The sequence below is a fragment of the Spinacia oleracea genome, chromosome 1 (assembly GCF_020520425.1).
Source record: "Spinacia oleracea cultivar Varoflay chromosome 1, BTI_SOV_V1, whole genome shotgun sequence".
Classification (NCBI taxonomy): domain Eukaryota; kingdom Viridiplantae; phylum Streptophyta; class Magnoliopsida; order Caryophyllales; family Amaranthaceae; genus Spinacia; species Spinacia oleracea.
This window is the reverse complement of record NC_079487.1, coordinates 61,450,175-61,464,140: the sequence shown is the minus strand read 5'-3', so window position 1 is coordinate 61,464,140 and position 13,966 is coordinate 61,450,175. Positions and strand designations below refer to the sequence as shown.

The 13,966-nt window shown below is 38.3% G+C and overlaps 2 protein-coding genes across 2 annotated transcripts; one reads left to right on the top strand and one right to left on the bottom strand.

Annotated features, from left to right (window-relative positions):
* Positions 1-3,915: 3,915 nt before the first annotated feature.
* Positions 3,916-8,357, bottom strand: LOC110795367 (beta-glucuronosyltransferase GlcAT14A). The gene is made up of 4 exons (XM_022000375.2): positions 7,359-8,357; positions 6,896-6,971; positions 6,683-6,798; positions 3,916-4,917 (listed from the first exon to the last, which is right to left on the bottom strand). The coding sequence occupies exons 1-4, from the start codon at positions 8,002-8,004 to the stop codon at positions 4,403-4,405; spliced, it is 1,353 nt and encodes a 450-aa protein (XP_021856067.1). The 5' UTR covers positions 8,005-8,357; the 3' UTR covers positions 3,916-4,402.
* Positions 8,358-9,322: 965 nt separating this feature from the next.
* On the top strand, positions 9,323-10,660 carry LOC110795381 (uncharacterized). Its single transcript, XM_022000385.1, has one exon. It carries the CDS (start codon positions 9,323-9,325, stop codon positions 10,658-10,660), a length of 1,338 nt encoding a protein of 445 aa, XP_021856077.1.
* Positions 10,661-13,966: the final 3,306 nt, after the last annotated feature.

Genomic DNA, 13,966 nt, shown 5'->3' with positions numbered 1-13,966 from the left:
TAATCTCTCAAAAATATGTGACCCTAGGCACGTATTTATAGAGTTATGGAAAGGGAATTGGAATCCTAGTAGGATACGAATTAATTAAACTTAGAATCCTACAAGAACTCTAATTAATTAATTTATCATTTTAGGAATAGGAATTTAATCATATACTAATTCTAATAGTTTTAGGAATCGTGCATGAACACAAACTCACACACACACACGGCAGCCACGAGGGCCGCCCATGCGTGCGTGCGAGCAGCAGCCCACGCAGCGAGGCCCATGGCCTTAGGCGCGCGCTGGGCCTGCCTTGCGGTGGGCCTAGGCGCTGCCTTGGCTGGGCGCGCGTTTGGCTTGCTGGGCGATGGCCCGACTTCGTGCTGGGCCTTCGTCCGGCAGGCCTCGTCCGATGCTAATTCGTACGATACGCTTCCGATTAAATTCCCGGTTCCGGAATTCATTTCCGATACGAACAATATTTAATATTTCCGATTCCGGAATCAATTTCCGTTTCGAACAAATATTTAATATTTCCGTTTCCGGAATTATTTTCCGATTCCGATAATATTTCCGATTCTGACAATATTTCCGTTTCCGGCAATATTTCCGATTCTGGTAATATTTCCATTTCTGATAATATTTTCCGATACGTACCATGTTTCCGTTTCCGGCAACATCTACGACTTGGATAATATTTATATTTCCGATACGATCCATATTTCCGTTTCCGGCAATATCATCGTTTCCGGAGTGTTCATTTCTTGCCTGTGACGATCTCAGCTCCCACTGAAACCAAGATCCGTCGATTCCGAATATCCATAGATGGAGTATCTAATGCCATTAAATACTTGATCCGTTTACGTACTATTTGTGTGACCCTACGGGTTCAGTCAAGAGTAAGCTGTGGATTAATATCATTAATTCCACTTGAACTGAAGCGACCTCTAGCTAGGCATTCAGCTCACTTGATCTCACTGAATTATTAACTTGTTAATTAATACTGAACCGCATTTATTAGACTTAACATAGAATGCATACTTGGACCAAGGGCATTATTTCCTTCAAAGACCCACTTGCTTACAAATAAATTTAGAGACGGATGATGAGTATTCCGTCTCTAAATTAGAAACGGTTATAAATCCCTCGCTATAAATCCGTCGCTATACGAGGTTTTTTTTGTAGTGGACTAATAAACAAATAGAAATGATTGGGAAAATTATTTTAACCAAAGTAGAGAAAGAACTTAATGTAGTGGTAGTCTTCGTAGGAAATTAGATATATCTCTATTCTATAAGGGAACTACTGAGGATGTTAACGTAAATGATCTTTTGGTGTCCCCTTATGGAATAGACTATAATGTCCTTAATGATAATCAGATAAATTTAAAATATTATTTAGGATGATTAGTCAAATAACAAGGAAGAAGTAATATAATACTAAAAAGTAATAAATGAGGAAAAAAGTCAAACTATTATAATTGTTTCTTAATTATCTCATCATAACATTTTTTTTGAGGGAACTCTATAATGTAAGTTTGTTAAGGTTAATAATTTGGGAAAAGAAGACCATACGTAAACAATTGTTGATCAAGTTTATTGAGGAAAATAAAACATGTTAAGCTGAAAATATTGTGTTTTACTTTGTTATTACATTGTTGACTGGTTTGATGTTTGTTAAATATAATACGTCAATTTTTTCTTTAGAGAAGGTTTTGAATGATTTTGTTCACGTATTATTTTAGGTTAAATGCGTATAACTTTTTAATATGTTATTTCAGGTTAAAATAATATTGAGTTTAATTTTGTTTACTATGGAGTTATGCGTATAACTTTTTAATATGCGCTATCCTTGGTGCCTCTCCACCAGAATCATAGCATTATTGAGTTTATTTTCTGAGTGACCTTCTTAGGATGAAAAAAGGCAGCAAGTACATTAGTATAGAGCACAACTAAGATCCCATTGGCAAGGAGAATTTTTCCTGCTGGTGACAAGCACAAATTCTTCCACGACGTTATTTTATTTTGGACCTTATCTACCAGAGGTTGAAAAGCAAGAGATGATCTGCCATGCATCTATTTCCACATCACAGCCCAAATATTTCCCAAGTTTATCAGTGCATGGTGTTCCCAAGATATCTTTCAACTCATTTTTAACTATGTCTGGAGTGTCGGGGCTGAAAATAACACTTGATTTATCAAAATTCATCGCTTCACCAGTTACTTTACAGAAAACATTGATCATCTCTCTCAACTTGGCAAAAGACTCATGTGTAGCTTTAAAGCAGAAGAGAGAATCATCTGCACAAAACAGGTGTGAAATACTTAGCGCATTACGTGCAATTCTAATGCCTTGAAGGTAGCCGTCTTCATCCAATCTAATCATCATCTTTGATAGCAGCTCCATGACCAGAATAAAAAAAAAATATGGAGACAGAGGATCTCCCTACCATAGACCACACTTTGGTTTAAACTTACTTGTTGGTTCACCATTAACCAGAATAGAGTAGGAGACCGCGCGTAGTTATAGTCTCCATGATTCAGTGTCTCCAAATTGGGGGAAAATTCATTGTATTCAGCAACCACTACACACAATTCAAATTTACCCGATCATACGCCTTAATCATGTCAATCTTCAGCACATTATATCTTTGATAGCCTTTCTTTTGACGTCTAACATAAGTAATAACTTCATGAGCCAGCAAGCAGTTATCCTATCCCCCATAATTCTTGTCGGAACAAAAGCATTTTGAAAAGGGCCATTAATCTCATGCAGAATCATTTTCAGTCGTGAGGCATTTTGAGATTATTTAAAGATGATATTGCACAAGCTAATAGGACGGAAGTGGACTCTCCACCTTTGGGATGAGAGCAATAAGGGTTTAATTCCACTCCCTTAGAATGTACCAAGAGGAGAAGAAATGTAACACTACTTTTGTAAGTTCCGTACCAACAACATCCGATGCATTAATTTCTAACTTCCAATTCTGTAAAAGGCTTATTAAGGATGTTAATTTGGTTTGTTGTCAATCGAATCGGGAGTTACCATAAATCATCTGGAGCAGCCCATGTTTCTTCCCGATCATTAGTACTCTTGCATATGTTTCTGAAATGAGCAAGAATGATTTCCTTAATTCTTTCATGGTCTGTGGTCCACTGGTCCAGTCCCAATTCTCATCTTGTATGATTCTAATTTCGTTCCTTGATTTTCTTGACTTGGCGCACCTATAAAAGAAAGATGTATTTGCATCACCCAAAGCCAGCCATTTCCACTTATGGCCTCCTGAAATGTCCTCTAGCATACCATTCATATTTTCCATCATTTCCTGCACATCCATGCACTTCTGAGGAGATTCCAGTTCGTAATAAGCAACTTCAAACAGGTGGCCTTGTAAACACTTTCTACTTAAGCTGGCATTGGACTATATTCCGTACACCTTTATGCTGCAGCATCGCCATACGTTGTACCACCAAGTTCAAAGAGGCAGTCTAACGTACCTAGGCCTGGTTTTCATGGTTCTTGCCGTGGTGGAGTTTGTGCCTCTTACCCTGTCGTACTTCCTCAAATCAATTTCAGGCACATGGTACAGATTCTAGGCTGAATACTCCTATCAACATGGTACACTTTTACCGTTGTTGCCATTACCTCCTGAGCTTCATGTTGTTCTTAACTTATGGAGGAACAGATGTCTGTCTTCAGTTCTTTGCTTTCCTTCCCAGCGTGGTATGCACTGTTCACTATATTCTTAAAAATAATTTGACTGGTTACAAATCTAAAAGGTAGGTAACTATATATATAGAATTACTCCATCGACATCGACCATATAACTGGATCTGCAACCCTTCTTAATTCATATCAAGGACAATCGGTTTTAGAAAAAATCAAGTACAATCCAGAGCCAGGTACAAACGCTATACTTCAAATTGAAGCTGATTACAAAAGAGAGAATTATAGAATAAATTTGGATTTGGCTCTTAACAAGGTTCATAGCAAAGATTCAATAAACAAGTCAAGTGGTAGAATGCTAAACCATAGATATTAGATACAAACATTGAGGCAATGCCAGAATTTCCTCCTATTCATCTTCTCAGGACAGGAATGTGTCTAACAAAAGCTTCTACAAGTCAGCTCGTGACAAACTATCCGCCCCCCTTCTTTCTAATACTACAGAACTATTTATCAAGTTCAGTATAAAATAGGAAAAAATGGGCTGCATCCTCATATTACAAGTGAAATTATGTATACACCATGTTGAAGCAGGCAAGTATGATACCTGTGATTTCCAGCAGAAAAACTCCATTCATATTTTCAATCTTGCATTATCTTCTCCATATGTGGAATTTCCTGCTGCTTCCTTCTGATTCCTTCTGAAATTAATGATACAATTGATACAACAATTGCTCCCATCAGATGGAGCTCGCTACTTGCATTGATTTTTCCGAAAATTTTCCGCTGACAACAGTGAACTAATAAGTGTTTCCACCCTTTTAGCCCCTGATGTTGGTCTTAGGAGCGTTGTATTTCCAGCTAACAAACATGGGTCAGACCCATTTTCCCCACTCCCAATGCACCAACCACCTGGAACAATCATTCCTGGACCTCGAGAAAGGAGCTCAGAATCAACCTTGTCAAGGACTGGATCCTCTCGGTGAAACTTTCTAGCAAAGGGAGCATTACTTTGGACCATTCTCGACATATCCTCGGTTGTCAGATAGTGAGGATGTTGTTTGGGTGGATTGTCCCAAGATATGAAATGGAGGTCAGTATTAACAGTTGTGTTCCTGAACTCCTGTGCATTACAAACAACAGTGTGGAAATAGCCTTCAGGAGAAGAAATGAAATTTGCATAGTACATGAGAACAGTCCGAGGAAGGTTGTCCCATCCCCAAATGCAGTAATCCACAAATGGCCGAGAAAGAGCCATCCAAGCAGAACCTACACACAGTTACACCCATTGTCAAAATGACCATCTACACTCTTCAATACATGCATCGTAACTTCAAATTTTTAATACATGCAATCAAATTTTTAATCATGAGCAAACGTCCTTGAGCATGATCGTAACTTCTGATACAGAAAGAGAACTACCAAAACCATATAAGTATCTTGTTATCGCAACCCTTTTCCCTTTTGTTTATTTTCTTATTTTTTTAGGGGTTAGGAGAGATTGACAGAAGATTTTTAAACACCATAAAGTTCACAGGTACCGTAAGCAGGGTACATATTCTCCATCGGAATATGAAAACAAATACCAATCAAAAAAGGAAGCAAGCAGCAAAACTTATAAAATAGTTTTGTAATTCATTACAATTTCATGGTAATACACATTTATCACAGCGTCACACTACTTCCTTCTTTGTCCAGCCATTACCATTATGTCCACTTCACAATCACAAGAAAAATCGTTGTACAGTGTAGTATTGCTTTCATGTCCACCCATCATGGAATCTATCCATCTTCCCTCTTACTGAAGGAGAGGAGCACCACTGCATCGTATTCAAGTATTCAACAATTAATGAGAAATACTTTACAGTTTGAAATCATACTTTCTTCAGAACCAGGCCCATTTTCACTGTTCACTGTTCACTGTCAACTAACCCTAATATTTCTAAACTGACTTCCAGATGTTCTGCAGTTTCACTAGTTGCAACATTGGTTGAATAGTACGATATTATGTTTGATTTCAATTTTTGCCAAGGACCTACATGTGCCTTTAACCCCCTTGGTCTTTTCTATTACTTAGCTGCATATGTACAATCTCACAGTTACTTCAACTATCTTCTTTTTTCATTAAATCTCCCATAACCTAAATCCCTCCTCCTCACAAGGAATATTTTACTTTCAATTTTGGCTAGTTCCGATTTTCTTTATCAGAAAACAATATCAGAGAGTATAACTGACCAACTGAGACAGATATTGCAGCAGAGAACGAACGTTTTACATTGGCCGTAGTGTCTAATATTTGAAGGTGCAAAGTGTAACTAGGGCCACTGCAAAACTTAGTACCTTACACTAAATTCTGAAAAAAAATTGATTGAGGCAGCTGATGTGTCAAGGCACATAAAATCGCAACAGATGTTCTACTTATCAGCAAATCCAATGCAAATAACAGAACCTCACCAATACCCAAAAACATCCTCCTTGTTCCACATGATACGAATTCAGAATCTAACTTAATTAAGCAGGGTTATGCGCCATCCACAATAATAGAGCCAATTCTTATCCTTTGAAAACAAGTCAGTTACATAAGGTAAGGGACAAGTGACCAAGTACGAGCCTTACTTCAGTATATGAGAATCATTATATAATCTTTATTCAACGAATGGAATGAAACAGTACACATCAATGGTGCAACAAGCCTCAAAGGACAAACAAGCTGCATGGCTAACATAAAGTTGGAAATTACACTTTATGTGCAGCAATTACAAATTGAAAACTAGATCACAGTTACAACTATGGGTTATAAAACTGATTCACAAGAAGTCCACAGCAGTATATATGCATTTGTACCTACTCCATATATATCATTCGAGAACAATTCAAGAATCATGACGGTTATATGGAGTGGTAAGACCAACATTTTAACTCCAATCAACAACTTTCAGCACCATGAATAAGGATTAACAAGAATGTATTACTAAATGGTCATGTGTAAACATTACAGAATAGATAGAAATAACTCTAAGGTAGCAGTATGAACCTGTGAAGAGTTTAAAAGCCGATGGCACACTTCTTCGTTGAGTCACCCAAAATACATCAGCTTTTTTGGTCTGATAAAACCCTGGATCTATAATGATTGGTTTTGCTCTTTGAAACCTAGGTACATTCAAGCAATAACTCAATAGTAATTCCTGTACAAAAACATAAATGTACACCAAAACAAACTAATACTTTAAATTTTCCAGATACATACTCTTTCCAGCCAATGTTGCTTGTGTGATCAATAAAATTAAGGTCTCGAGGCAAATACGAAAATGTGTGCAGCAGATCTGGCCACAGAAAACCAACAAAAAAATAAATATAAGAGCTTGCTTCACAGACAGAGTAATACGTTAATACTCAGCTAACCTACAAAATTCCCTGATCAATCAGTTTACCAGTAACAAAATCAGTGACATCAAACCAAAGCCCACCAAATTAAGCAATCAAACACAGAAAAAGAACCCATTACCAGTCTATTAATACAAATACCAAAATTGAACCCAATTCTAACTTCTACATACAAATCAATCAAGTTCCGATTTTAACTACAAAAATGAACAAAAGCCACCATTTTTAGTCAATTATAACAATATTTGAAATGATTTTTGCACCAAAACAACCTCAAATTGCCAAAATATAAGCAAAAACTAGGAAACAAAAGAACCCGAACTCACCATCCTGAGTGACAAGGGGATAATCTGAGGCACTAAGATTAATAAACCAATCCCAATGACCAGCCTCCTTCAACAAAATAGCAGCAGCATGAAGGGTATTAGCTACCATAGTGGGGCCACGATAAGTAATCAAATTGGCCTTAGTAATCATCCTAACATTCTTAAACACCTTAAAAATAGGATGATCCTTAACGAAATTCTCCAATTCAAGCCGTTCCTCAGGGGAAGACTCCAAATCCAAGTGCACGATATACTGATTATGCGGGTGGTAAAGCGCGAGTAAGGTCCTCTTAAGAGAGTTCCCATCCCCGGCAGAGCCCGATACAAGGTAAGCGAACCGAGGCGGTGGCGGAAAGGCGGAAGACACAGCAATAGGGCGAAGCTTCGATTCCACGAAGATAGAAGAAGAAGACAAAGAAGAAGAGTAACGATAAAATGAGAGAGATGAAAGAGGGGAAGTAGGAGATGTGGTTAGGGTTGTTAGAAAAAGAAGGAAAAGGGAAACAATTGAACCGATTGCGAGTGGGAAGATCCATTTTCTTCTACCCTCCATTGTTGTTGTAATGGAGGTTTGGTGATGATGATGTGGGTGTCTAAGATTTAAGTAATAGTTTCTTAGCTTCTTCATTTCTCCAACACCCACCATTAATTAACAACAAATTAATGATGGGATTGAGGAAATTTAAGCTGATATTATCAAATTTTGTGATAATTTGATCTGGGAAATTGGGTATTTTCCCAAATTTGTGTGATTTGCATAGATCTTGGTGTAAATAAGACAACAATGGAGTTTTTTAGGGGGTTGGATCTTTGAAGAGGATGATGAGAAAGAATGAAATAGGTAGAAAGTCACACCGAGTCTGGTGATTGTTACTATTTTGTGAAGGAATTTGTGAAATTTGATTCTTGTTGGGAGAAATGTGGAAATTACGAGTTGGAGTGAGAATTTCTACTTTGGTCATCCATTTTTGCCTTATTTTACAGGTTTTGTCTCGGTTACCCGTGAGGCCGTGACCTCCAACATGTCTTAGAATTTTGTCAATAAATTTTTTTTTTTTTTTTTTTTTTTGAAGGAATTTATCTATCTATTTCAATGAATGATTTAGGTTGGAGTTTCTTTTACAACAAAGCTTATCTATCTATTTAAAAGAATTATTTAGGTTGGAGTTTCTTTTAAAACAAAGCTTAATTTCTTTGTGTAGATTTTCGGCTTGGTTTGACCAAATATTTCTATAAGACTTATTAAAAACAGTTTTTTTATGAAATGCCTTCGAGATTTCGTGGAACGCACCAAATACCCCTTATGTTTTCAAAAAACATAATCTACCCTACCATAATCTATCCTTATTTTATCAAAAATGCACCAAATGCCCTTACTATTTAACGGAACTCTAACGGCGTTAGTGATTAATCGCTGATTTACCCTAATAATCTTTACTAACCTTACTTAACCCCTTGTTAGTCTCTCCCCAACCTACTACGTACCAACCTACCTTCTTCTTCTATTTTCTTTCTCCCCTGCTACCTTCTTCTATTTCCATTGTAACAATCCTTTAGCTTTCTCTCTCCTTGTTAGGATATTAATAAGGTGGAAGGTTAAAAGTCTCTCAACATTAATATTGAGGAATGTCAGTAGCCTTTCCTAGTTAATATTGTGGAATGTTAGAAGTCTATTATTGTTAATATTCTGTATAAATATGTGTGAATATCAATACAATGCGGTGAGCCATTTACTCCCAATTATACTCTCTTTCCTAAATCTATCATGGTATCAAGAGCCATCCTAAATTAGGGTTTGGTTTTCAATTTTTTTTTCCCATTTTCCTTTCCGATCCTGTATGTGCACTTCCAAGGTGTGATCTTGGACTCTTGTTCTTGCTCGTTGCGGTTTCTGGGTACGTTTGTTGCTGATCGTCACTTCTCATTCTTGTTCATTGTGGTGTATTATTGTTCTTGCTGCTGCCATGGCTGATGATAAAACTCCACCTCCCGCCCCTCGGTATGAGCCTTTTTCGGCATTTTATCTTCACCCTTCCGAAGGTACGGGTGCTGTAATTAGTCCAATTTTATTGAAAGGAGATAATTATGATCATTGGGTTAAATCTCTAAGTAATAATTTGCGTGCAAAAAATAAACTTGGTTTTCTTGATGGTACGATTCTTCAACCTGATGTTGAGTCTGCCGATTATGATCAATGGAATATAGTTAATTCTATGCTTGTTGCTTGGATATTTAATACTCTTCATGAGTCTATTCAATCCACTGTTCCTTTTCCTAATACTGTGAAAGTATTGTGGGATGATTTACGCGATCGATATTCTCTTCGTAATGGTCCTCGTGTTCATGAACTTAAAAACAAGATTAGTGATTGCAAGCAACGTGGTAGGTCTGTTTGTGAGTATTATGGTGAATTACGTACTTTGTGGGGTGAATTGGCTAGTGCTCTAAAACTTCCTTCTTGTTCGTGTTCCGCTGCTCCTGAATATGTTGTGCTTCTTGAGAATGAAAAATTACACCAGTTTTTGATAGGCCTTGATTCAACGAAGTACAAAACTGAAGTTGCTTCCTTGATGGATCCTTTACCATCTATTTCTTATGCACATGGCAAAGTGCTTTCGGCTGAGAGGCATCAAGCTGTGACTGCTGCCCATGATACCCGCCCTGATGCAGTTGGTTTTGCAACCAATGCAGTGGCACAGGGTCGTGACCAAGCCAAATTGGCTGCTGTGAGTGGTGATTCTCGTGTTTGCTCCCATTGCGGGGTTAAGGGCCATGTGAAGGATAAATGTTTTGAGCTTCATGGTTACCCAGAGTGGTATCAAGGAAGAAGCAGAGGTCGTGGAGGACGGCCTGCTCCTCGTGGCGGGTCTATTGGAAGGGGGCGTGCTCGTGGAGGCTTTGCTGCCAATGTTGGCAGTAGCAACTACACTGGAGCATCAATGATTAATGAGGGTGATAGATCAAGCACTCCCACGCTCTCCGATAATCAGTTTGCAAAACTTATGGCGTCTCTAAATGTTCAACAATCTGCTTCCTCTACTCCAAAGTTGCATGGTAAGATGAATAATGATGATTGGATAATTGACACCGGTGCCTCAAATCATATGTCCGGTAATGTTGATTTATTTATCGACTTGCATGATATTTCATCCTCTACTGTTGGTTTACCAAATGGTAAAAATACCATTGCTACTAAAGAAGGCCGAGTTAAATTGAGTGATACTTTAATTTTGGACGATGTTTTATTTGTTCCTGCTCTTACTTGTAATTTGCTGTCAGTGTCTCAATTATTAGAAAAATAGAAATTAATAGTTCTCTTCACTCACAAGCTATGTGTTATTCAGGACCACAGTTTGAAGAATCTGATTGGAGCGGGGAGGCTGTGTAATGGGGTCTATCTTTTTAGGCATGTTCGTAGTATTCAAGCAAATAAAGCAACAATTGTAGAGTCGGCTCGTTTATGGCATAAGCGTATGGGACACCCGTCAATGAAAGTTGTTCTTTCTTTACCTGGGTTAGTTGATGATAGACATAATACTAGCTTGAGTACTCTGTGTGATGAAGATTGTCGAGTTTGTTTTGAGGCTAAGCAGCCTCGTCACTCTTTTCCCTTAAGCAATAATAAAGCAACTGATTTATTTGACTTGATTCATTGTGATATATGGGGTCCGTATCCAATAGCTACAGCATGTGGTGCTAAATATTTTTTGACTATTGTTGATGATTGTTCTCGTGCTGTGTGGGCGTATCTTATGGTTGGAAAACATGAAGTTGGTCAATTGATTCGTGATTTTTGTGCAATGGTTAATACACAATTTGATAAGAGAGTGAAGACTTTGCGTAGTGATAATGGCCAAGAATTTTTGTGCCTAAAGTCCTTTTTTGCAATGAATGGAATTTTACATCAAACCTCTTGTGTTGATACTCCACAACAAAATGGTAGAGTCGAAAGAAAGCATCGACATGTTTTAAATGTTGCTAGGGCTTTACGTTTTCAAGCACATTTACCTATTGAGTTTTGGGGGATGTGTGTATTATCTGCTGTGCATCTTATAAATAGGACACCTACGCCGGTTTTGGATGGGAAAACTCCATATGAAATTTTATTTAACCAACCCCCTCCTTTGGGTGCTATTCGTGTTGTTGGGTGCTTATGTTATGTTGCTAATAGACCTCGTATTAAAGATAAATTTGCATCTCGTTCTAGGCGGTGTGTATTTTTGGGGTATCCGTTTGGTCAAAAAGGATGGAGAGTTTATGATTTGGAGACTCGTAAAATCTTTGTTAGTAGGGATGTTCAGTTTTTTGAACATATATTTCCCTTTTCCAAATCGGAGCTTAACATTGATAAAATACACATGGATAAATACTTCAATCAACCTCCTTTAAGTGATAATGAGGAGTTGGCGGTACTTCACCGTGACGAAGGTGTGGTCATTGATGAGTGTGTTGCATCGCCACACAGTTCATCCCCATCCAATATTGTTTCATTGCCCCAACCTAAATCTCCTACATGTGTTGTTGTTGGAGATGTTTTGTGTGACACATCAACTCCTTTAAGGGGGAGTGTACATCCACCTACATCTACTACGGAAAATCTTGGTCGCGGCCTCCGCATTAAAAAGCCATCTTCAAAGTTAAAAGGTTATGTTACTAATACAGTTTCTCATTCGATAGACCCCCCTACTTCTACAGCTTCTCCTCCTTCGCCAGCTTCTTCAGGTAAACCTTTTAACATAGCTTGTTATGTTGATTATGACAAATTTTCTGTGAGACACAAATTATTTTTGGCAGCAATTACTAAGGGTAAGGAACCGTCTTCTTTTAAAGAAGATTTCAAGGATGCTGGTTGGAGACAAGCTATGAAGGAAGAAATTGATGCTCTTGAACGTAGTGGTACTTGGACTTTGGAGGATTTGCCACCTGGTAAGAAAGCTATTAGCAGCGGATGGGTCTACAGAACTAAATATACTGACAAAGGTGATATTGAGCGACTTAAAGGTCGTCTTGTTGTTTTTGGTAATAGACAGGTTGCGGGTATCGATTATAATGAAACTTTTGCCCCCGTTGCAAAAATGGGGACAATAAGTGTTTTTCTTGCGGTAGCCGTAACTCACAATTGGGAACTCCATCAAATGGATGTTTGTAATGCTTTTCTCCATGGAGACTTGGAGGAAGAAGTTTATATGCGTCTTCCTCCGGGTTATACTAGTCCTCTTCCGGGGAAGGTTTGTAGGCTGCGTAAGTCGTTGTATGGCTTAAAACAAGCCCCTAGACAATGGTTTGCTAAGTTGTCTGATGCTTTGCGACAATTTGGTTTTACTCATTCGTATGCTGACTATTCACTTTTTAGCTATTCTCATCATACTGTGGTCATGCATGTTTTGGTGTATGTGGATGATTTGATTATTGCTGGATCTTCGCATGATGCGATTCACCGTTTTAAGCAGTACTTGAGTAAATGTTTTCATATGAAGGACTTGGGAGTGTTGAAGTATTTTTTGGGCATTGAGGTAGCACGTGGTAAGGAAGGTCTTTTTCTTTCTCAACGTAAATATGCTTTGGATGTTTTGACAAAAGCAGGATTGTTGGGTTGTAAACCTATTGATACTCCAATGGAGCAAAACCATAAACTTGCTTATGTAGAAGGGAGGCCGTATGCTAGTCCTGATCAGTATCGTCGATTGGTTGGCCGCTTAGTGTATCTTTCTGTTACTCGTCCTGAATTGAGTTATTGTGTGCACACTCTTGCTCAATTTCTCAGTAATCCCCAGGTTGATCATTGGGATGCTGCGCTTCGTGTTCTCCGTTATATCAAAGGCAGTCCTGGTCAGGGTATTTTGTTGCGTAAAATGAGTGACATGCGTCTATCTGCTTATTGTGATAGCGATTGGGCGGCTTGTCCCTTGACACGTCGATCGTTGCCTGGTTATTTTGTGCTACTTGGGAGATCTCTTGTTTCTTGGAAGACCAAGAAACAACCTACAGTGTCTCGATCCTCTGCAGAGGCTGAGTATCGTGCCATGGCTGTGACCACATGTGAATTAAAGTGGTTAAAGTCGTTATTACGTTCTCTTGGTGTGTCGCACTCTGCCCCTATGCAGTTATTTTGTGATAGTCAATCTGCTCTACACATTGCTAAAAATCCTGTCTTTCATGATCGTACAAAACACATTGAGGTTGACTGTCACTTTGTTCGAGACGAATTACAATCAGGAAATATTTCTACTGCGTATGTTCCAACTGGTCATCAGTTGGCGGATATTTTGACAAAGGCGCTTGGTAGGCAACAGTTCGGTTATTTACTCCGCAAGTTGGGCATTTGTGACTTACATGCTCCAACTTGAGGGGGAGTGTTAGGATATTAATAAGGTGGAAGGTGGAAGGTTAAAAGTCTCTCAACATTAATATTGAGGAATGTCAGTAGCCTTTCCTAGTTAATATTGTGGAATGTTAGAAGTCTATTATTGTTAATATTCTGTATAAATATGTGTGAATATCAATACAATGCGGTGAGCCATTTACTCCCAATTATACTCTCTTTCCTAAATCTATCACTCCTCTTGATCTCTTAATTAGGTAGCATGTCTCTCTCCTCCTCTCCTATA